This window comes from Struthio camelus, chromosome 1 (genome assembly GCF_040807025.1).
Source record: "Struthio camelus isolate bStrCam1 chromosome 1, bStrCam1.hap1, whole genome shotgun sequence".
In the NCBI taxonomy this organism is placed as follows: domain Eukaryota; kingdom Metazoa; phylum Chordata; class Aves; order Struthioniformes; family Struthionidae; genus Struthio; species Struthio camelus.
This window is the reverse complement of record NC_090942.1, coordinates 205,644,736-205,667,601: the sequence shown is the minus strand read 5'-3', so window position 1 is coordinate 205,667,601 and position 22,866 is coordinate 205,644,736. Positions and strand designations below refer to the sequence as shown.

Below are 22,866 nucleotides of genomic sequence, written 5' to 3'. Positions count from 1 at the left end.
ATTACTGACATTGTCACCAGATTATGCAGATCATTGCGAGCTTCAGGTTGCTAATCCTGCAGTAAACAAAAAAGGGTGTAGTACTTGTTGGTTGCCCAAAGGAGTACTTCTGCTGGAATGACTCTTTGACTGTCCTTGCTTTTTCATGTGAAAATTCTTACATTTCAACTCTTTTTTTTTTTTTCTGTTTGTGCAGCAAATAAACTCAGTGTTTCGTGCTTTCTGGTGTATGCAAAGGTTAGAATTATTTCTATGGAATAAATATTATTTTTGAGTGACTCTTCAGTGTGCATGGCAATTTTCAGATTGGCATTTCTTGTAAACAGAATCTACACAGCACACTGCGCTCACTTCTCCAACTTCTTTTCACTGTTAGGGCAAAGTATAGTCTTTCACAGCCACGGTCTTCGATGTAAAGCTGTCCTATAGAAATAAACTAGTTATCACAGGAGTTACTTAGCTGTTTCAGTTTCTATCAGCTTAAAGTGCTCACAGTTTAGGTGGAATCAGTGACCTAAAGGTGTTAGGAAAGCCTATAGACCGTAGCAGGTCAAATGTGAGCTGGAAAGGATTTTGAAGAGGTCCTGGCAAAGGCTGCTCAAGCTACTTGTTGGGGGGAGGGGTAGGGGGACTTTTGTTTTTTTAACGCATCAAAAGTGGGGGGGACTGCTTGATGGCAAAAATGCAAAAGGGGCACTTGAAGATGATAAAGCTGTAGCAGAGAAGCTCAGTTCGTTCTTTGCATTGATTTTACATTGCTGAAGGCATTAAGGAAATTCATAGCGTTTTTCATAGCAGGTAGTCAGAGATTAGATCAAGTTGAGGGAAATAGGCTGGAAGTATTGCACTGAAGGGGTAACCTAGATGTTAAAAAAAGTCCACCTGACATAAGTCCACCACGTGACATTCAGCCATTGCTTCTGAAGGGAATTAGATGTGAAACCAAACTGCTGGCCAAGGTGTGTCACCTATCGTGTGCCGTGGGTTGCCACAAACAAGGCTCTAGAGGGCAGCCTGGGAACTACAGGCTAATGCATATGACTTCCACTTGTGATGAAGAATAAGATCACTGATGACATAAAATCACATGAATAAACAGTCTGTTGAGAAAGAGCCATCATAGCTTCTCTAAAGGAAAATCCTGCCAAGCCTGCTGGCATACCGTAGGAGGTGCAGTAAGCACAGGGAATGAAGGGACACGTACTTGAGTTTTCCAAAAGCTTTTGACGAGGTTTGCCATCAGATGGTACCAAGGAAGCTAAGTTACCAGGAAGCTGGAGGAAGCTAGGACTTCAGTTCAGAGAGAAGGCAGATGTGGCAATGACTTGAGGTTTACAGAAGCATAAAGGCAGAGAATAAGGCAGAACTATTTTCACTGGATCCTATAATATCAGCACTAGGGGCTACTTGGTTAGCAAAAATTGGTTTAAAACAGCTAAAATAAGACTTTGTACAATGGAAAGTGAACATCTAGTATTTGTTTCCATGGGAGATTGTGAGTGCAGATCACAGGTGACAAGCCAGTTCAAAAATGGTTAGATAAATGCATGAATAACAGGTTCATGAACAGATATTAATGACAAAACATCCATAAAACAATAAAAGTGGATGCTGGGGAGATTAAAAGAGAATCAACCACAGAAAGTGGCCAGGCTCTTCTGCTCAACCTCAAGAAGTGGTAATACAGGGTGCTATTCTTTTGCTACAGTCCCTTTTGAACACTCCTTTTTTCTGAGCTCTCCTAAATTTGAGTTACCCTACAAAATCTTAAAGCCCTCCCAGACAAGAAAAGGGCAAAAGAAGAAATGGAAAAAATGAAATAAAAAAAAAAAACTACTGGTAATTGATTGGGGGAAGAAAAGGAAGGTATGTGAGGGTCAAGGGACCAAAAATATCAAGGTAGGGGAGCACCTAGCAGAGGAGCCCTGTCAGTGCCCACCTGAAGCTACCCGAGGAGGCAATGGCCAACTGGTGGTCTGCCCAGAGACATGGGACCGGAAACAGTTCCCGTAGTCAAAGGGATTTCTTCCCCTCTCCTGGTTACACTTGCTCCTGCTGGTGGTGGGACTGGCCCACTTGGCCAGGTCTAGGAGGAGGTGGGAAAGGATGTCCTGCAGCCTGGGCGGGGCTCAGGCAAAGAGCCCCCAAAGGCAGGTGAGGGGGAAGGTGCAGCCTGCACCTCAGGGAGGAGGGCTGCTCCATAGTTCACGTGCGCATGTGCGTGTGCATGAGGGAACACTGGCATAGATGGGCCTTTAGTCTGACCGATTAACAGACTTCGTGTTGTTGGATATTGCATTAGGAGCTCTGTATCCTGAAATGCGTCAACTCACTGATTTTATTCACCGTGGGGGACGTTGTATTTTTTCTTTAGTTTGTTTCTCTATGCGCTAGAATTCGTATGCAGCTCAACACTATCTTTTAAACTAACGTTATTTCAACAGTATCTGTCTTCTTGTTGGAGACTTACTTTATGAGTTGCAGAGCAGTTAAATAATTTTAGTATAGTGCTATGTTGTATCTTCTGAATTCTAACAGAGTTAACACTTATGTTGCAGAAAACTGATAAATTATCTGAAAAACGTGCTTACCCTTTAGGCTAGGTAAATGATGCTTTGTATGATATGATAGTAATATTCCAGCAACGTGGGCTTGTAGTGATCCCAACCAGAAGATGGTGGTACATTGAAAAGTTCACGATGCAGGTAAGAGATAAACACGGGCCTGCGCAGGCCTGCATGGCACGTACAGCTGGGCTTCAGGCCGTGCAAGGCTGCGCGTGTCTCTGGCCCAGGATGGCCTTCACCGGCCGATCGCAACGAGGAGCCTGGGAGCAGCTCCCACTCGGCACCAGCAATGGCACCACCTGCCTGTCCTCGGCTTCATCTGGAAGCTAAGCAGCACGTTCTCACCTGACCATGCTTTTGCTTGAGAATAGAAATGATGGATAGCTTTGTTTTCTTCTAAGAAAATCCTGTAAGAGCTCTAAAGACCAAAAGTTTGGGGAACTTCTCCACAGATGGGACCTGCACCGCATGCTGTGACCTGACTGGAGGACTGTCCGGTGCTGCACAGCTCGGGCTTCCCAGCATCTGAAGGGATGCAAGATTATCTATACAATCCTCTTTTTCCTCCTAGGGTTAGTTCCAATAAATGATATTTTAATCAATATCTTATGGAGTCTGAGGGCATTTCTTACTGAGGTCATAATGAACCTGGTGCATTACAAGGCTGCATCCCAGAAAAAGGGCCTTATGCTGCAGGCAAATAGTAATAAAGGTGAAGTTAATGAGAGCTGGAAACTTTTTGACGTATGATTAGCATTAGTCATTTATGGAAAAATATCCAAGTGAGTTTTTTTCGTGTCTTTACTTGATGGTACTCATAAATTCTCAGGGTAAAAACTTCAGTTCTTCCTGAGTCAATATTTGTTAGTCCCTTCGTTATCTCTGTTTTTCAGCTGAAAACTTTGTCTCTGAATCAAAGGTCTGGATTAGGTTCATCAGACTCTCAAAACGCCATCTACCAAGAGCCAAGGAAGCAAGGCTACACCTGCATCCCTTGTCTGTGTGGGTCCCAACTGATCCCTTACCTTTAGTTCAGAGAGTCTTTTGACACACACAGAAAGTAAACAGTGTTTTGCCTTTTAGAGCAGAGGGATAGCAGGGGAAACCCTATCTCAAAGGGAAAAATAATGAGATGTAGAATAGAAAAATGAACTAAAGCAATTTTGATGAAGGTTAATTTTACAATGTAAAGGGAAAATAATAAAGGAAAAACCACTCAAGATAGTGACTGGACAACAAGCTGCTGAGATGCTGTTGCTCTCCAGATACCCAAAGGATGTATCTTGGTTTTTGTTCCAGCTCGTGGTCACGTCCTGAGGGAGGCAGGCTGCAAGGAAACGCCGCCTTACCTGACTGCAGAGACAGCCCCAGGGAAGGCAGCAGGCAGCCTGGGGTACTGTGGCAGCAGGGTGCTGGCTCCCTCGGAGGGAGAGCTTAAAAGGTACCGTAATAATTCTGAGGTGTTTTGCTCCCGCAGACAAACCCGAGGAGGCTGCAGAGCACACGCGCGCCATGTTGTTCCCCCAGGACGGGGAAGGGCCAGGCTCTTGCTGGCGTAGCTCTGTGCGTGGGAAGGACGGACGGGGGGACAGCTGTAGGGACTCGATACGGGCCTTGACTGGGAAACGCAGATCTGGACGCGGAGAGCGTGAAGGGGGGGAGCGTAAGATGAGAGATGGAGCCCGGGGAGCTGGTCCGGAGAGTGACCTGAGGGCAAGGGGAGGCCAAGCTTGTTGTAAGCGCAGCTGCCTAGACGTTCCTCGGGCGGGGCTGAAGCCTGAGGTAACGTTTCGGGACGGCTGTGCCCGGGAGGAGGTTCAGGTGCCTCAGGAGCTGCCTCGCTGGCCCCTGCCTACAGGGCGGGAGGCTGCACTGTGAGGCCCAGATAGGCGCAAGGTGCCGCCGGCTCCGGAATACACAAGCGCCTGCATCCCCACAGACCTCGTAACCGCCTTCAGACGAGGGTTACGTAGGGAGAGAATTTCCCGTGTATCTGTGTTTTGGTTATTTTGTTGACTTGAGGGCGCGGGAGGGCGGCGGGGTGGGGGTGGGGTGGGGGGGTGGGGAGGGCGCGGCCGCGGGGCCCGCTGCTCACGCTCGCGAGGGCGGCGGCCGGGAGCCAATGGCAGAGGCGGGCATGGTCCCGCCCTCCGCCGCGAGCCAATGGGAGCCGGGCGGCGGCGGAGAGGCGGTGCCTATAGGCGGAGGGCGGGGGCGGGGTTGCGGGTGCGGGTGCGTGAAGGTGACAGGGAAAGCGGCGGGCGCGAGGATGGCGGCGATGCTGGGGCGGCGGCGGCGAGCCGCCGCGGAGCTGCTGCGGGTGAGGTGGGGGGGGATGCGCGAGGCGTTGGGGGGCGGGGAACGGAAGGGGAGAGCGTGAGGCCTGGCGGGGCCGCGCGGCCTTCGCCGCCCGGTGGGCCCAGCCCCTCCCGCCCCGCCCTGCCGCCGCCGCCGGGCCCGAAACGGCTCGGCCAGGAGGAGGAGGAAGGCTGGCCCGTGACGGTGCCGCGTGGAGGTAGTGGGGCCGCGGCCGGAGGGTGCCGGGCCTCGGGGCGTCGCGCTGTCCGCCTTGCCCTCCCCACCCCCCCCACCCCCGCCGCCGCCTGGTGCTGGCGCGGTTCGCTGGGCCGCGATTTCGAGAGCGGCTTATCGCCGCGCCCGGTAACGGCCGGTCAGTGCCGCGCGGGCTGCCGCGGCCGCGCTTCTCCGCTGCCTCCGGGGCAACGCGCCGCCCGCTGAGGCCCGTACGTTCGTCTCCGCACGAGCGGCTGGCAGCGGCTGTCACAGCCTTGTGTCCTACTCGCTGCAGAAAAGTTAAAAAAAAAAAAAAAGAATTATCCGCCACGGACGTAGCATATGAGTACTGCTAGCTGAAACCAGCTGCACTTAACAGTACTATCCTATTTGTCCAATTTACGACAAATGCAAACTTTAGGTACAGCCCAATAAGGGCATGTTATTTTGGTAGGTCGTTTTTTGTGACTAACCCTTTAAAACCACAGTGCTAAAGCCCGAAGGGCATGCAGTTCATTTTCAGAGAAAAGTTTCGTTTTAAACTTTTACACTGGAAATTACAACCTGAGGTGAAGGAAAAAAAACCCTAATTGAAAGACAGGAGGAAAACTCTGCCTTCTGTTTTGTTAATTGAAAATTGTCCAATGAAGAAAGAAACAGATTAAGTTTTTGTATTGTAGTAGGGAGAGAAGCAATTTTGAAAAACAAAAATAAAAGAAATGGGGAATTCTACAGTGGACACAGTACCAGAAAGCATTCTCTGACATAAAATGCTGCTGCTGGTAGTGCTCTGGCAATGTTATTAAATGATGATTATTTTTAATTAATAGTCATTTAGCTGAATGCCCTCTTTCAGTAATGAACCAGAAGTCTCCAATGTGCTAAAATATTATGTGTGAAAATGGCTTAAACTCTTAACTTCAACTGTTAAGCCATCAGCTGAAAGACAGTTCTGCTGACATATGAAATAATATCTGCAGATGTATCTTTGTTATCATTACACTGACTAATTGGATGAAGCTAATAGCCAGTGAATTTGTCTGATTTGGTGATGATTTCTTTTTCTTGGATGTGTTTTATCATTTCTCAGTGCAGCATTCTGTGGTCATTATCCTCATTTTTGATCATGAAATGCCAAAGAAATGACGCTGGAGACATGAACTGCCACTAAGTAAAAAGTAGTGAAGTTAGCAATGGCAATGAAAGAACCAAAGTCCAGGGGAGCAGACAGGGAGACCAGTGAACTTTTTAAAGATAGCATCGCTCACTTCCTGGCTGTTACAGCACTGTTATATGTCTGCATAATGGACTTGGCCAAAATGAGTTTTTTGTTCTAAAGGAGTATCTGTTTGTTTTTCAAAAAATATTTCATCAAAGATGTTACAGTGAGACTTTGTACTAAACTGTATTTGAAAAATACGTTTGTGATTTTTATATTTTAATATTTGCCAGTGTTTCTTAGATTATTGATAAATTAATGACTGTCATGAAAATGGAGCATTCTTAAATGTATGTTACTGACACATCATGGTATTAGCATTCTTAACATGAAATTCTGAAGGCTTTTTTATTTTCAGGCTTTGAAGTATACAAGCCGTGACTATGCATCACAACGTACTTTAAATGTAAGTATAAAGCACCATCTGACTATACGCACAGGCTGAATAAATCACTGTTCTAACTCTGCTTCTTAAATCCTGAAGATTTTTGTTAAGTTGTCACAACAAATCTGCATTGTAGGCGGTGTCACTTGCCAAAAATCACAAAATACAGCAAAATTTGGAACAAAGCTAAGACTTCCTAATTTTTGTTTGCTTGACTAATTGTCAGGTTGTGTGGGATAAAATTGGTTAGAAGTACATCAGCCAATTTATAAACTTACTCTGACTATCTTATACCTGTTATTGGAAAATACATATGATGCTATCTAACCTCTTCAAAGTTATCTGTATGCTATCCCGCAACTTGCTATTACAATGTAAAAGAGGAGTGCAAATATGTTATAGTACTGAAGTTAATTATGATGAACAGTTATGAGTTAGATGGATTTTCTTAGTTTTTCAATAAATGTATTCTGTCATTTGGGATTTTTCTTTTTGTTTTGTTTTTATTTTTTTAAATATTTTCTAGGGTTTCTTTCTTTGCTTGTCTCTCTAAATAAAGAACTCAAGACAAGACCCTACAAAGTTTTTGTCTGACTTCCATTGAAATCAATAGGGTTGAAGGTATTCATTGACTCTACTCAGTAGCTGTGCAGGAGCATCCAGAGCTTTGAAATGTGAATCTCTTTGGTGTCAGGTCCTCATGCTACTCTCACAGGGAGCCAGGTTAGCAGGTAGGCATATTGATGTAACACTGAACAAAATTAGAACTGAGGAAAAATATGAATAAATCTGTTTTGAGGGACTCCTAGGAGTAGCTGAATGTCATACCATCTCTTAAAAAAACTACTGTTATGCATTGTCACAGGTCTTTAATCTGATAGAGCTTTGGCAAAGCCTGGTAAGATTCTTACTTTTCCAATGCATGAGATATTGCTTTACTATGTGTAGACTAAATGTTTATGTAATTGTAGTGGCTGAAATCAGCAGAGAGAGGGAAGTGCTATTTTATAACCTACTTTCCTTGCTGTACAGACAGAAATCACAGAATCACAGAATCGTTTAGGTTGGAAGGGACCTCTGGAGATCATCTAGTCCAACCCCCCTGCTCAAGCAGGGTCCTCTAGAGCATATTGCCCAGGATCGCGTCCAGGCGGGTTTTGAATATCTCCAGGGAAGGAGACTCCACTACCTCTCTGGGCAACCTGTGCCACTGCTCTGTCACCCTCACAGTCAAGAAGTTCTTCCTCATGTTCAGATGGAACTGCCTGTGGTTCCGTTTCTGCCCATTGCCTCTTGTCCTGTCACTGGGCACCACGAAGAAGAGACTGGCCTCATCCTCTTGGATGACACCCCTGCTTCAAATGGGGGTGAGACGCATTGATGAGATCGCCTCTCAGTCTTCTGCTCTCCAGGCTGAACAGCCCCAGCTCCCTCAGCCTTTCTTCAGAGGAGAGAGGCTCCAGTCCCCTCATCATCCTGGCAGCCCTCTGCTGGACTCTCTGCAGTAGTGCCATGTCTCTCTTGTACTGGGGAGCCCAGCACTGGACACAGTAGTCCAGGGGAGGCCTCCCCAGGGCTGAGGAGAGGGGCAGGATCCCCTCCCTCCACCTGCTGGCAACACTCTGCCTAATGCAGCCCAGGATCCCATTGGCCTTCTTGGCCACAAGGGCACGCTGCTGGCTCATGTTTAACTTGTCTACCAGGAGTCCCAGGTCCTTCTCTGCAGAGCTGCTTGCCAGCAGGTCAACCCCCAACCTGTCCTGGTGCCTGGGGTTATTTCTCCCGAGGGGCAGGACCCTGCACTTGCCTCTGTTGAACGTCAGGAGGTTCCTCTCCGCCCAGCTCTCCAGCCTGTCCAGGTCCCTCTGAAGGGCAGCACAGCCTTCTGGTGTGTCAGCCACTCCCCCCAGTTTAGTATCCTCAGCACACTTGCTGAGGGTGCACTCTGTGCCTTCCTCCAGGTCGCTGATGAATAATGTTGAACAAGACTGGACCCAGGACTGACCCCTGGGGGACACCGCTAGCTCCAGGCCTCCAAGTGGACTTTGTGCCACTGACCACAACCCTCGGAGCTGTGCCCTCCAGCCAGTTCTGAATGCACCTCCCTGTCCACTCATCCAGCCCGTGCTTCCTGAGCTTGCCTAGGAGGATGTGATGGGAGAGAGTGTGAAAAGGCTTGCTGAAGTCCAGGGAGACAACATCCACTGCTCTGCCCTCATCTCCGCAGCCTGTCCTTCCAGCAGAGAAGGCTCTCAATCAGATTGGTCAAGGATGATTTCCGTTTGGTGAATCCATGCTGACTACTGCGGATCACCTTCTTGTCCTCCAGATGCGTAGTGAGGACCTCCACAAGGAGCTGTTCCATGACCTTTGCAGGGGTGGAGGTGAGGCTGGCAGGCCTGTAGTTTCCTGGCTCCTCGTTCTTGGCCTTTTGGAAGGCTGGGGTGACACTGGCTTTCTTCCAGTCCTCAGGCACCTCTCCTGATCTCCAGGACCTTTCCAAGATGAGGGAGAGTGGCCTAGCAATAACATCCACCAGCTCCCTCAGCACTCGTGGGTGCATCCCATCAGGGCCCATGGATTTGTGGATGTCAAGTTTGGAGAAAAGATCTCTAACCTGATCCTCCTCCACCAAGGGAGAGTCTTCCTTTCTGCAGCCTTCCTCTCTTGTCTCCAAGGTCTGGGATTCCTGAGGACTGGCCTTAGCAGTAAAGACTGAAGCAAAGGCAGCATTCAATAACTCTGCCTTCTCTATATCCTTTGTCACCAGGGCACCCGCCCCACTCAGCAGCGGGCCCACATTTTCCCTCGTCTTCCTTTTGCTATTGATGTATTTGAAGAAGCCCTTCTTGTTGTCCTTGACATCCCTTGCCAGATCTAATTCCAGCTGGGCCTTAGCCTTCCTTGTCGCATCCCTGCAGACTCTGACAACGTCCCCGTATTCCTCCCAAGTGGCCTGTCCCCTTTTCCACATCCTGTGTACTTCCTCCTTCTGTTGGAGTTTTGCCAGGAGTTCCTTGCTCTTCCGTGCAGGTCTCCTGCCCGCTTTGCTGGATTCATTACTCGGAGGGATGCACCAGTCTTGAACCTGGAGGAAGTGATGCTTGAATATGAGCCAGTTTTCTTGGACCCCTCTTCCTTCTAGAGCCCTACCCTAAGTAGGTCCCTGAAGAGGCCAAAGTTAGCTCTCCTGAAGGAGAACTTGCCAGGGAACTTCAAACTGGTGTACCAGTACACTAGTTTGAAGTTCCCTGGCGTTTGTTAGGACATCTTTAGACAGCAGTGTAATGGGCTCAAGAATTTGAGCAAATGGGGCTTTTTCTGTACAAGACGTAATTAAGACAATTTTGGTGCTCTGAAACTTGCAAAATAAAGGGGAAGCTGTGGTGTGGATGAGAGAGCAAAAAAGTATAAATTTTTAAAAACAGTGGTATACTTGGGCCTGTGTGAGAGATACTGTGACTTTTACTTCATGCTTCTCCTAGGAAGTGGTGATAGCAAGTGCTGCAAGGACACCGATTGGGTCTTTCCAGGGATCCCTTTCATCATTGCCAGCCACTAAACTTGGTTCCATTGCAATTAAAGGAGCAATTGACAGAGCAGGTATATGTAAATACTTTTTCACAAGAGAAAATTGCAAGTGACTCAGAACAGTATCAATTTGCGTCTTTTGTTTTTAAGTTGCTTGGTAAACAGAAGGTGTTGTGTGATGTCCCTGTCCTGTCCCGTGTCCCCCCCCCCCCCCCCCCCCCTTCCCCCCACCCCAAATATTGCTCTTAAGTTTTTATCCACAAATGGTACTTAAATAAAAACAACTATTGGGCTTGTTTCAGTAAGCATTAAGTGCCGCTTCTAAGAGCGGAATATTACTTAAGGATATCTGTGCTAATTCAATTCCTATTGCACATGCTAATTGTTTGTCTGTGGGTGTGGTTCTGTGACACACTTAACCTGTTGTAAAGGGTACCTGCTGCTGAAACTAGTGGTCCTTCTCTTTGCTGCCCTCTTGTTACATGCACACTCATGTCTGACTCCCTTGTCAGTCTGTTCAGGGAACTGGCAAAAAAAAAAAAGTCTTGTGGCTGAGGAGGAGGAGATTTATCTTCAAATTTAACTTCTCGAGTCAGCATTTTGTGAGAACCTGAATACCAGTGCTGTTGCAAGAGAAGCACTGGGTGAACAGGACTCTTCCATTTGGTGGCTGCTAGCTGTTATTTTGGCTAAGCCATATAAAATACCTGTTCCCTTAGTCATAATTGTGGCAGATAGAAAACTTATAGAAAACAAATAGATTTTACCATCCCTGGGATTTGAGGTGCTTAGGCCGCTGGTGAGACTTGCAAATGTTTGCTTTAGTTAGCCAACTATGGCTCGTCCTGAAGGATAACTGGGAATTCTGTTCTGTGGGATCGCCAGTTCACTATGTTCCATGGATGAATGTTCAAATCTAGGTGGCATGTCCAGAGGCCTGTGTGCTGCTTTTGGCACACAGGTTGGAAATGGCATGTTTCCCCACTACTTTTTTGACAGAAAATTGTAATGCTAAGGTCTATAAAAGGGCATTGCATTTTTCCATGCCAAAAATCCTGAATCAAAACAATCTTATTGCACAGGTATCCCCACAGAAGAAGTGAAAGAAGTATATATGGGTAATGTCCTGCAGGCTGGACAAGGACAAGCTCCAGCAAGACAAGCAGTACTGGGTGCAGGTATGCATTCTCCTGATTCAGGGGTTAAAGGTCTTCTGTCTTGATGCAGACTGCTGCTAATGCAACTGTAGGTTATTGAGCTATGAATTAAAGCAGAGAGGTTAATTTGAATCAGTGGTGCCCCGCCTTTCATCCAGACAGTTTGTGTACGTTTTTTTTCCCATGGTGGGTGAGGGCTGTATGTTGTACTCATGTAACTGGCTGTAATTGTGCCTGCTCAGGAATCAATTTTCTTATGCATGATAGATCTTACTGCTTACAGTCTTTGCAGAACCTGAAAAGAGGATGTTGGAGAGCAAACTGCTACTTCCAGGGCATTTTATGTTAGTGATGGATGATGCTGTTTGAATCTTTCATGAAACAGATTTTTTTTCCCCCCTAATGTCTCACTACTTTTAAATCTTTTTGGATATGGGGTCAGTGAGTGTCCGTAAACTGTAGATTTGTAGGTATGTCATTACACTTTCATCTTACTAGGGAGCCTGGAGCTGTCACTGAAACAATACGCTCTGTAATGTTAACTACAGCGTAAATGATGTTGGGGTGCTGGAATTATTTTCTTCTCCCTGTTCCTGTAGGGGTAGAATTCCATCCCTTAGCATGACTCTAGGAAAGTCTGTGGGCTAGGTAATAACTGAATACTGTTTTGGCTCTATCCCTGTACTTTGCTAAAAGAGTGCAAAAAGTGCTGCCATCTGAGGGAAAGAGATAAATAAGGTTCTCTTCTTTCCCCCAACTGTTTTCTTCATGTTGCTGATGTGGAGAGGATATGCTGGTAGCAGACCCCTAACGCTAGAAAGCAACATTGGGATAGAGGCAGTGAGGCAATGGACCCGAGCTAAGCTGCACGTAGCAGAGCCCAAAAACTATTGTCAGAAACACTGCAATAACACTGACACCTAACAATTTTGGTCCTGATTGGTAATGGCTAAAATAAAAATTGGGTAAAATAAAAAGGGATAAAATAAAGCTTAGAACTCTTGTACTTCTGGGGTACAGTCGTATTGCCAGTAGCTAGCTCGAACAGCTTATTTATACCTTTTCAATCTTCTGTGCTTCTTAGAGGCAGGGAGCGTTAAGAGGAGGAATAGTTCTGGAGTTGGTTGTCTGGTCTTCTGTCATCTTTCTCGCTCTTCCCTTGCTTCCCCTCTTATCCCCTGAGCCTGGTGGTGAGAAACTACAAGAGTCTCCGAGAAGGATACCAGCGAGGGGTGGGGATAGATAAGTTGTCCTGACAGGCTAAATAATGCCTGTTGGATTCCTTGGGCTTAGACAAAAGCTGGTTCCATGAGAAATCTTGTTGAAACACCAACAGCAGTGTTAGGCTACCCTTGAAGTAATACAGTTGTTTCTACAATCTATTTGACTTAGGTCTACCAATCTGTACTCCTACTACCACTGTCAATAAAGTCTGTGCCTCAGGAATGAAATCAATCATGATGGCAGCACAAAGCCTAATGTGTGGGAGTCAGGTGGGTGATTGTTAATGCTGTTTAACTAGACATATAGCTGTAATTATGGAATAAAAACCACACAACCAGTATCATAGATCCTGTCCTATGAATTACTGTGTTTTTGACTTGGGATAATGAAGCTGGTTAATGAGGTATTGTTTTGCTTATGCAACCTGCAATTTGAAACATAAACATTTGTGACTGTTCCAGTTATGAACTGCTGATGTATTTTTGGAGCTGAGCAAATAACAAGTGTATGTGGCTTTTTGGTTTTTTGTTCTTTTTTTTTTTTTGCATCATCTTTACCTCTCCTCTTTCCCCCTCCACCCCTGCAATAAGGAAATAAATTTTCAAGCTTTCTACTTTGAAAACTTGAAGAAATTTATATAGACATAGCTCTTGTTGAAACATGCATCATCTTGACTTTCAAGCATGTTAACACTTTAATGTAGTTAAAGATGTTTTGAAATGATATTGCTGTAATATATACATTTAATTCTTTTAAGATGTTTCAGGCTTTGTTATTATTTTAGAAGAAGCTGAGACTTTTAGTGTTGCTGAATAAGCATTTTTATTGAAGAGTTTGAGGGAGAGGAACTGCTTATCTTTGTCAACTGTAGTCTAAGTTTCTATACAGAATGGGGAAAAATAGTGTTACTTAATGTATTCTCCCATCTGTCCATTATCTTCAGCAAGCCATCAAATACTGTGCAGCAAAGAATATAGAAGAAGAGTGAATGTGAAGAAAGACACTTCAATTTTTGTTTTTAATTCCATACTTAGAGCATTTTGGCAAAATCTCCCCTTCGCTGAAGTGAAGATTTTGTTATTTCAACATGTATTTTTGGTTTACAAACTAATTGGATCATAAGAGCAAAATGTACTAATAACTCTTTTTCAGTTTAACCAACAACAAAAGTACAATATTTAAGTTGCTTTGTCTTTACTGTAAAAATATAAGTATTACCAAGTTAGGCAACTACTTATTACTTTGGCCTTTCTTTGCAGAGAATGACACTTTGTCCAGAGCCTATGGAAGTCAGTGGAAGCCTTTCACTGGGCTTTGAATCAGGCCCAGCATTTCTGTGTAAACAGCTACATTTGGATTTAGTAATTTACATCCAGTGAGTTTGTTAGTGCTCATTCATTTGGTTTGTTTGACAGATGCAGGCTATGCGCTCTGAAGAGAACTGGAGTTTTCAGTGTGCTAATTATATGTGCTCTGCTGCAGGTAACTGCGAGAGCAGAGATTCTGGCAGTTAGTAACTCCTTAGAGCTATAAATTATCATGTTTTTCCTGGCTGCAGGCTGTGAGGTGTCTGTGCTATGAAAGTCAGTGATGATTCTCGGTGCCTTGAGTGTGTGTATGAGCAGACAGTGTCATATAAACAATTGTATTAATTCTGTCTCCAAGTTTTTCATTTCCTGGAATAGGAGTGCCAGGGACTCTTGTTCCTGTACTCCTCTGATCAGTCACTGCTTTCATATCACAACTACCTTTCTGTTTGCCAGCCTTTCCAGTGATCTTCTGGCTCTTTTCTCTTCTTCATTACTTATGTTACTGTTCCTGGATCTAGTTTATCCTCTATTCTGAACCAAACTGTTATTTCTCTGAATCATAATTAAAAAGCTGAAAGCTTTTTTTTAATGATTATGTTGATGAAAAATATTTTTTATAGTCGCACAAGCAGCATTACTGAACTCTCAAAGACTTGCACTGCTGTGTTGGTATTTTTCTTGCCTTTATCCATGTCAAGTCCTCCATTAAACACAATTATGTCTCGTCGTCTTGCTCTGAGAACCTAGTGATTTATTAGTATACTTATGATCCTTACAGGTTTTGCTGTTTTTCATTTTTTTTGTCTCAGATTGAAAACTTTATTTATATGAAGTTTTAATTTATAAAAATATTAATTATATTCATTTATAAATGTCATAATGATTCAACCTAATTCAAGTTCAATGATTATTGTTGACTGAAAGTCTCCTTTTTTGCTGGCATTTTGACAGACTAGATGATAAAACCTTCCTGAGTCAGCTCTTCTTACATAGCAAGATTAACTAGTATTATGTAAAACCCCAAGTACTTCTGTTAAATCTTTTTCTTCTTACTGGTCTCTTAAATTGACTGCTGCTTGTTCCACAGGGATATCAGGCTGCTAATGGAGAACAGAAATGAGAAAAATAAACTATTTAAAATAAAACTTACAATTTGATCTTGGAAACTTTGGAAGTAGAATTGCAAGAGACTGATTTGGCTCTTGCAGCTTTCTAAAATTACCGATCAGACTAAAGTCCAGTTGTTCTGTCAGCATGGATTAACTGTTCAGCTGTTGTCCCTGCTGTTTGCTTTTTAACTGCACAGAGATTTCACCCCTCCCCCTTCTGTAAGACTTCTTGGAAATGTGCCTGTAAAGTGTCCTGTACTAAGGTTTTGTTAATACGTCTTTCCAAAAGAAGTCATAGAGAGCACACTGCATTGTTAATTATTTTTAATAATTTAATTTTTATTTTGTTTGAACAGGATGTAATGGTTGCTGGTGGAATGGAGAGCATGTCTAATGTTCCCTATACAATGAGCAGAGGAACAACGCCTTATGGGGGAGTAAAACTGGAAGATCTGATAGTAAAAGATGGGCTTACAGATGTTTATAACCATATCCATATGGTAAATGTTCCTGCACAATACTAAAATATCAGCCATGGACTTGATGCAGCTCTGAAGAGCTTACTTATAATTACTAAGCTGCTTTGTCTAACAAATTTAGAAAAGAGGAATAATGTTAATGGGGGATTGACAGAGTCTTCCATTTCCAGGCTTCCTGTAGTAATGGAAAGGGAGAGGCTAGACAGAAGGCCAAAACATAGTCGCAAATTGTGTGTTAATATTTATATGCCTCTCCTCACTGAAGTCTGAGGAGCACAGAGCAGGGATTAAAAAACAGAAAGTGAAATCCCGAATCCTGTCTCTTTTGTTACTGGTAGATTGCTGCTGTGCTCTCTGTAGGAGAGAGCAATCAAATTCCTTAATGTCTTTGCGGGTTTCTACTTTGTATGGTTCAGCAAGCTCTCCTGTTTACTCTCCCTGCCCAATGTACATACAAGGGTCTGTTAGCAGATTTGAGCTAGCTGATACTCTTACTTATCAGCATGGTAACTCAAATCAGATAAACACCTGCAAACTCAGGATGAGTTTGGGAAAAAATACTGACATGAAGGTAGTGAAGAACAAGCATCAAGGAAAACATTTCAACAAGATAGTAACTATCGTCAATGCAGGAATACTTCTGACCTTTGCCTGTAGTTGTTCCCAACTGTGGAGTATATTTATTGATCAGTTAGTGTTCTTGCTACTGTTCGTGAATGTGTCTCCTGAAGAACATTTCACTGTCTTCAGCTGATTGACATATTTGATACAGACCTCACTGTTCTGTTTATGCTGTGTTCTTTTTTTACAGTAGTGCACTCTGTTCAGGCCATAGGTTGGAAACCACCTATGCATTCCTGCTAAAGTGGATTTTGATTATCAGACTTGTTTCTAGGGGTATACACAGTGGCTTTGCTAGTTCTTATATGTGGGAAAAGCTGTAGGAGTTGGTTATAATACACAAAGTTTAAATAGATTGGGACAGTATTTTAGAACCTTTTGGCCTGTAGCCTGCCTGGAAAATCTTAACAGTGTGAGAATACCCAGGAAGGCCCATCCCAAGGCTCTAGGAAGACACCTGTCTATGTTCTAGCAATAGAGTAAGTTGCTGGTGCTCTGAAGACTCTAAATACTTCAACTGCATAGAAATTAACTTGCTTGTTTGAAGAACTGGAGGAACACAGCATGAAAGGCTCTTGAGGCGATTCACTGTGTTTTCTTTAGAAATGACAGACCAAAGAGCAGTATCTGTTTAAAAATAAATCTTTCAAGCTTGCTAAATGAGTATCCATTTTCTTCTTTGTCACCAGGTATTTAGATAGTGTTTGTAATTATATAATCATAAATCATTATGACTATGATTGTTTCATTCTAATTATTTCATTCTAGTTATTAGACAAAAGGTATGCACGCGTCTACATATGCAGTTTTTGGAGTATAAGAAGATCCCAAAGGCTAAATAAGCCCTGTGTTTTGAACTGTTCTTTTAACCCTTGTAAAAGACATGCTAATAATGGCATAAAAATACTAGTATGATGATGTGAACATACTGTTCCATGGCTGAACAGTTTTCTTCAGGCTCTGACAGAGTTTTTGTCAGTTTCTCTGACAGTCTGTAAGCATTTTAAGACTTAGTTTTGCATGTTTTCTGGATCCAGAAAACATTTCCTAAATCTGAAGTTCATATTTCAAAAGCAGAAACTATTATTTGTTCATGACATGCACACCAAATGATAGTCATCTTCAACTCCAATAATCTACTGGTTAAGCTTTTGAGTTATATTTCTGGGTCACATGTCCAGAAGTGCCAAATCTAATGTGCTTTGTTTTCTCCAAGGGTAACTGTGCTGAGAACACTGCTAAGAAGCTTACCATCTCACGAGAGGAACAAGACACTTATGCTATAGGCTCTTACACTAAGAGCAAAACAGCCTGGGAATCAGGAACACTGAGAAATGAAATAGTTCCTGTCACTGTTTCGCAAAAAGGTATTTTGGAAAGGCATGATAAAATGAATTCTGTTTCTCATTGAAAGAAGTAAAATTATCTGTGTTTAGTGTGAATTCTGTTGTTTAAATATCCAGACTTCAGGAATATTTAATATTATTTTAGATAAGTTAAGAGAATTCTGTTATGCAGTCTTTTTGGTGAAACCCATTCAGTGACCTGTGGTCTGTTTCTTCTTGTCTTTTTCTTTAATGTTAAGTATCACATATGTGTGTGTGTGCATATAGATATATACATTTTTTTTTTTTTTTAATGAGTGGATGACTAGGTATTGAATTTAGCTAGGATGACTTTTGCTAGTATTACGTCTGTGTCTTAATTTCACTATTAATTACCATAAAGATATGTTGTTTATTCCTTTCATTCACTCACCGTGTAGTATAAAAAAAAGATTTGCTGTGAATAAGTGGGATTAAGGAATAAATTTTGTCACTTTTCACAAGTGGATTTCTTGACATGCATGAATAAGTTTATATTTTTTAATGAAATAAGTTATTTAAACTGGGCAACATTTAATCAAAATTATATCTTAAGAACAGAGTTTACTATAAAATATGAATAATCTATGTTTCAGGGAAGCCAGATACAGAAGTGAAAGAAGATGAAGAATACAAACGTGTTGATTTTAGTAAAGTTCCAAAGCTGAAGGCTGTTTTCCAAAAAGAAAATGGTAAATATTAAGTCAACTGCTTACATTTTTCTTTTTAAAATTTGTTTTCTTTAACACCAAGTGCAAAGATACTTTATTATTGTGAAGAGTACTGCTTACAGGGGCTTGGATGTCTGATAGATAGTAGTCTGCTAACTTTTAGATGTTTGCTAAGGTAAAGAAATATTCTGGCAAGAAGTTGAAGTCTTGAATCCACAACAGCTTGAATTGGCTTGAATTAAAAGATGGTTCACGAACATGTAAACCAGTGAAAACCTAGTTTGGACAGTTACTTTAAAAGGACTCAAAGAGATTGGCCTCAGTTTAGCTGTTGCCTTGGTCTCCACCAAGAGTAACTTCTTGTTTCAGTGAGAGCTGGTGTGCCTTTACATATATTTACCTATTCCTTCCCTACATCTGTAACTGATAAATCTTTCTGGCTAAAGTTGCCACTTCTTCACAGTCCTATCTAAGCTGAAATTCTGTGTTAACGCTGACAATACACCTGATAGGGAAGCCATTATCTAACCTACTGTTTGGATATGGCTTGCAAATACAGCCAATTGTACCAGTTTAAGTTCATTTAAAAAAAAAAAAAAATCCACTCATTTTTAGTTAGCTCAGCGCAACAAATAATACTATGTTGTTGAGACCAAAGGTTCAAGAGTTTGAAGAAAACAATTGTTAGCAGGATGCACCTGAGCTATCACAGTCTGTTTAATCAGTGCATTCTTTTAGGAACAGTTACAGCTGCTAATGCCAGTACTCTGAATGATGGAGCAGCTGCTGTGGTTGTGATGACTACAGAGGCAGCCAAGAGACTAAAAGTTAAACCATTGGCACGAATAGTAGGTAAGATTTTTCTTTTCTTCTTTGAGTACAGTCCCGGAAAATATTCCTATGTATGCTCTCAGACTGGGAATCATTTTTGTCCTGTTATCTTTCATTCATGGAATAGAAAAGGTGGGGCCATAGGTTGTATTATGGCTGCATTTTCTCAAAATAGTCTTGGAAGTTTCAAGTGCCATAAAAGCAGGCCCTTGATTATAACCGGAGTTTTCTATTTGGGATGACATTAAACATCTGAAAATGTTGTTATGCAGGTAATAAACTTTAGATGTATCTGTTTTCAGAGACCATTATATTCAGAATTTCTCTATCTTAGCTGGGTTTGCAGCTTGCACAAATAAACATCATCTATGGTAAGAACAAAAGGTGTTTAAACAGCTTTTACGATTTTGCAGCTTTTGCAGATGCTGCTGTTGACCCTATTGACTTTCCAATTGCACCTGCATATGCCGTTCCCAAGGTAGGAATAAAACTCGGTGCTGTTTGAAAAACAACAGACTTTCCTAGCGCTGGATCACTGTTTCATCCCTCAGTGGATTGATATTTCTGTAGTTAGGTTTAAATTATAATTACTTCATAAATACAAAGAATGCATGTTTTTCAGAGGGTCAAGGCTAGAACGTAGATTTTTGGAGTAACAAACTTCTCATCTACTTTGAAAGAGAATACTGTTTTATACTGTTTTCACCATCGTTGGGCTTGTTTACACTGTCAAGGCTTTGCAGCTAGTATAATTAAAAAGCAGAATACATTGATAATTATACAACTGTAGACTATCTCATAAAGGAACTGAAGGCACAAGGCACCTCTGTATCAGTGTAAATGCACTTAACCTAGCAATGGTCTTGATGTAAAAGTGTGATGAAAATGTATTCTTTGTGTGGGGGTACTCTCCATTTCTTCCTTTACAAAACCTCAGTTTGTACTCCAGAACTTCAATTTTGCTGTTTTCCCATCTGGCAAAGAGGTTCTGACATGCAAAGTGGAGTCTCTTGCTTGATATAGTGGAGGACCTAAAGGCATCTTGATTCAATAACTTTGGAAACAAAGTTAGGAAGCTGCTGTTGCATTATTTACTTTCTTTGTGTTTAGAAGGTTCTCTGCAAAAAGGAAAGCAAAAAAAAAAAAAAAAAAAAAGAATTTTGCCCTCTGCAGATTCTGAACATGATTTGTGGATTTTGTAAATGCAAAAGTAAACTATGGGCATAGGTTCATTCTTCCTGAACCTGATGCTGTAAATTAAATTCTGCTTTAACGTTAGCTGGGCCTTTCTTTGGATCATTTTAGTTGCAGTACTGAAGCATGCTCAAAGGCAGAGAGATGGCTGGTTTCAGCTACAGTTTAAGCCTTCTGTAAGGGCATGGCATCTCTGCCTTAGCAAGCTGTAGTGTAACAATTTTAAAATGATCTTTGCTCTTATTATAATAACTTTTAAAACTAATTGGAGGGAGGTCCGAGTTTACTAGGGAATTTTCAAATTGTACTTCTAAAACTGTAACACTGGTGCTTCAAAATAGACCTAATTTATGTGAAGTGCTATTAGCGTCATAATTTTTTTCATGGCAGCACTTATTTTAATTATTTTATGTATTATTATTTCTAGATTCTAAATGAGGCAGGATTGAAAAAAGAAGATATTGCAATGTGGGAAATCAATGAAGCATTCAGTGTTGTGGTGCTGGCCAATATTAAAATGCTGGGTATTGATCCACAAAAAGTGAACATTAATGGAGGTGCTGTCTCTCTGGGACATCCAATAGGGTATGTAAAATAAGCTTTTTTGTTTGCTTGTTTTTGTTTTGCACATAGTAGGTTTTATTCTGAGGCAATGTTTTCTATATGCATTGCTAATACATTTAATTTTATTCTCATACTTAAGGTGGGTAGGAAAGGTTAACAGAATTTTGGTATCAAGTAGGTCCTGAATCCAGGTGTTAAACTTCAGGATACCTTGAAATGAGCATGATCCCATTTTTCTCTTTACAGTTGATTATCATCTACTTTTTTAAAGAGCTTGCTTGTTACCATAGCTGGAAGGATTTATGAACCTTTGAAAACATAACAGTATTAATGCAACAATATAAGCAGTAGCAATTAATCAACTAGTTAAGCTAATAAATTTTGCAAATAAACTTATGAAAATACCTAAGGATATAGTACAGAGACTTTTTCTTTTCTTACATCAGCAAAGTGAAATTTGAAGTCTTGTCAAAATAGTCTCAATAGTATGTAACTGAGAGCTGGAATAGTTTGGGGGATGTTGGTGGGTCTTCTGTTTATGTTTGGAAGTTCTGTCATTTGGTTAAGGGAGAGCTGTTGTAGAACACAGCAAGTAACTTGCATATGGCTTAATAAGTCCCATTAATTGCCTTAAAGGTGATCAGACTGCAAAGCCCAGGTCTATGAGGAGAAATCTATTTCAAATCCTCTAACTAGATATAGATTAGAAGTAACGACTTGGTACATCAGGAACAAGGAGGAGTACTTCATTGTTTAGAAATTTGCCAGCAAAGTGCAAATCAAGGCGTTATACCTCAAGCCATGCGGACATACCTGTTGTTCTGACAGCTTCCTCTGATAAGGGAATATGATTTTTTTCTTAAAAGGAAATTTCTACGACCTAATGGCAGAATTTAAATTTTTTTATGTTAGCTAGATCAAAGTAGCATATGGCGTTATATGAAGTTGTAACCAAAGGAGAGATTGTTTGGAATGAACTGTTGATTTGAAAGATCTTTGCTGCCTGCAGAGATGCTTTGCAATATACAGAATACTTGAGGGGCTTTCCTTTTCCAGAAGAAACTTTGGACAAACATGGAGGCTGGTTTTTGTACATACAAAAAAATCTCCTTCTGCTTGAGAAGTACTGTAGCTAGAGAAGTAGCCTGTATTGGCTTCTAAATGTCAGTAAGAGGGGTGGTGGTTTTTCCAGTGAATCCGTGCTATGTTATGCTAACTATCTTCTTTTGTGGGGTCAGATTAAGAATTTCCTTCAAACTAAGCTATGTTGTTCCTTTTTTTAGAATGTCTGGAGCAAGGATTGTTGTCCACATGGCCCATGCATTGAAACAAGGACAATATGGTCTTGCAGGAATTTGCAATGGAGGAGGAGGTGCTTCTGCAATATTGATACAAAAGCTGTAAGCCCAACCAGCTGTTGGAAACAAAGCCTTAAACCCTCTTTGATCAGTATGATGAGTGGTACCTGTTACATCTTGTTTATGACTAAGTGGAGGAATTCTTTCTTTAACTGCAACTCTTCTAAAACTTCTTAAAACATCATTGACTATTGATATGGACAACTGGGCTTTTATTACTTTGACTCAATGCATTTTTATACAGTACAAATGAAGAATGTCAAATTACGATAATGTCAGCTCTCAAGACAATAAAGAATGTTTCTCTGTGCTAAGTGTGGCTCCTCAGTCAATGACTTATGGTACTGAAAATTAATTCCCTTAAGTAAGTCATATAGTGCTACTACTAGATCAGCTAAGTCTAATTTCTTATAGCTATATAACTTACTGTTTTAAAGTTATTACATACTGCTAAGGGACTTTCATGGTGGGGGTAGAGGGAGAAGCTTTATCTGAAGGTGTGTGGGGGAGAGTGTGTGGGGGGGTTGTTTTTTTTTCCCCTCCTTCCTCCCTGCTGTTGCACACCATGTCAAATGCAAAAAAAGGAGGCTTGCTGTAGCCCTCTTTTAACCGGCTTAATGTATAGTATCAAACTAAACTGGAAGACATTGTGTTGTAACTGCCAAACATAAGTAATAATATGGCATAGCTAAGGTGGATTTAGCCTCAAAATATGATAGTGTGGGTTTTTTTTTTTTTGTTTGCTTTAAGCTGCTTTGATATCACATT

General features: G+C 42.0%; 1 protein-coding gene across 1 annotated transcript; it reads left to right on the top strand.

The window, feature by feature from the left end:
- Positions 1-4,735: 4,735 nt before the first annotated feature.
- ACAT1 (acetyl-CoA acetyltransferase 1) lies at positions 4,736-22,412 on the top strand. Its single transcript, XM_068930330.1, has 12 exons — positions 4,736-4,887; positions 6,659-6,706; positions 10,171-10,288; positions 11,299-11,394; positions 12,766-12,866; positions 15,373-15,516; positions 17,333-17,483; positions 18,077-18,172; positions 18,890-19,003; positions 19,396-19,460; positions 20,604-20,761; positions 22,024-22,412. The coding sequence occupies exons 1-12, from the start codon at positions 4,837-4,839 to the stop codon at positions 22,142-22,144; spliced, it is 1,263 nt and encodes a 420-aa protein (XP_068786431.1). The 5' UTR covers positions 4,736-4,836; the 3' UTR covers positions 22,145-22,412.
- Positions 22,413-22,866: the final 454 nt, after the last annotated feature.

Bases quoted from the DNA above. Each gene is read 5' to 3' on its own strand.
- ACAT1 (XM_068930330.1), top strand. From the start codon at position 4,837: ATGGCGGCGATGCTGGGGCGGCGGCGGCGAGCCGCCGCGGAGCTGCTG. The intron at 10,289-11,298 runs GTATATGTAAAT...CTTATTGCACAG, and splicing joins AGGAGCAATTGACAGAGCAG to GTATCCCCACAGAAGAAGTG. The intron at 18,173-18,889 runs GTAAATATTAAG...GCATTCTTTTAG, and splicing joins TGTTTTCCAAAAAGAAAATG to GAACAGTTACAGCTGCTAAT.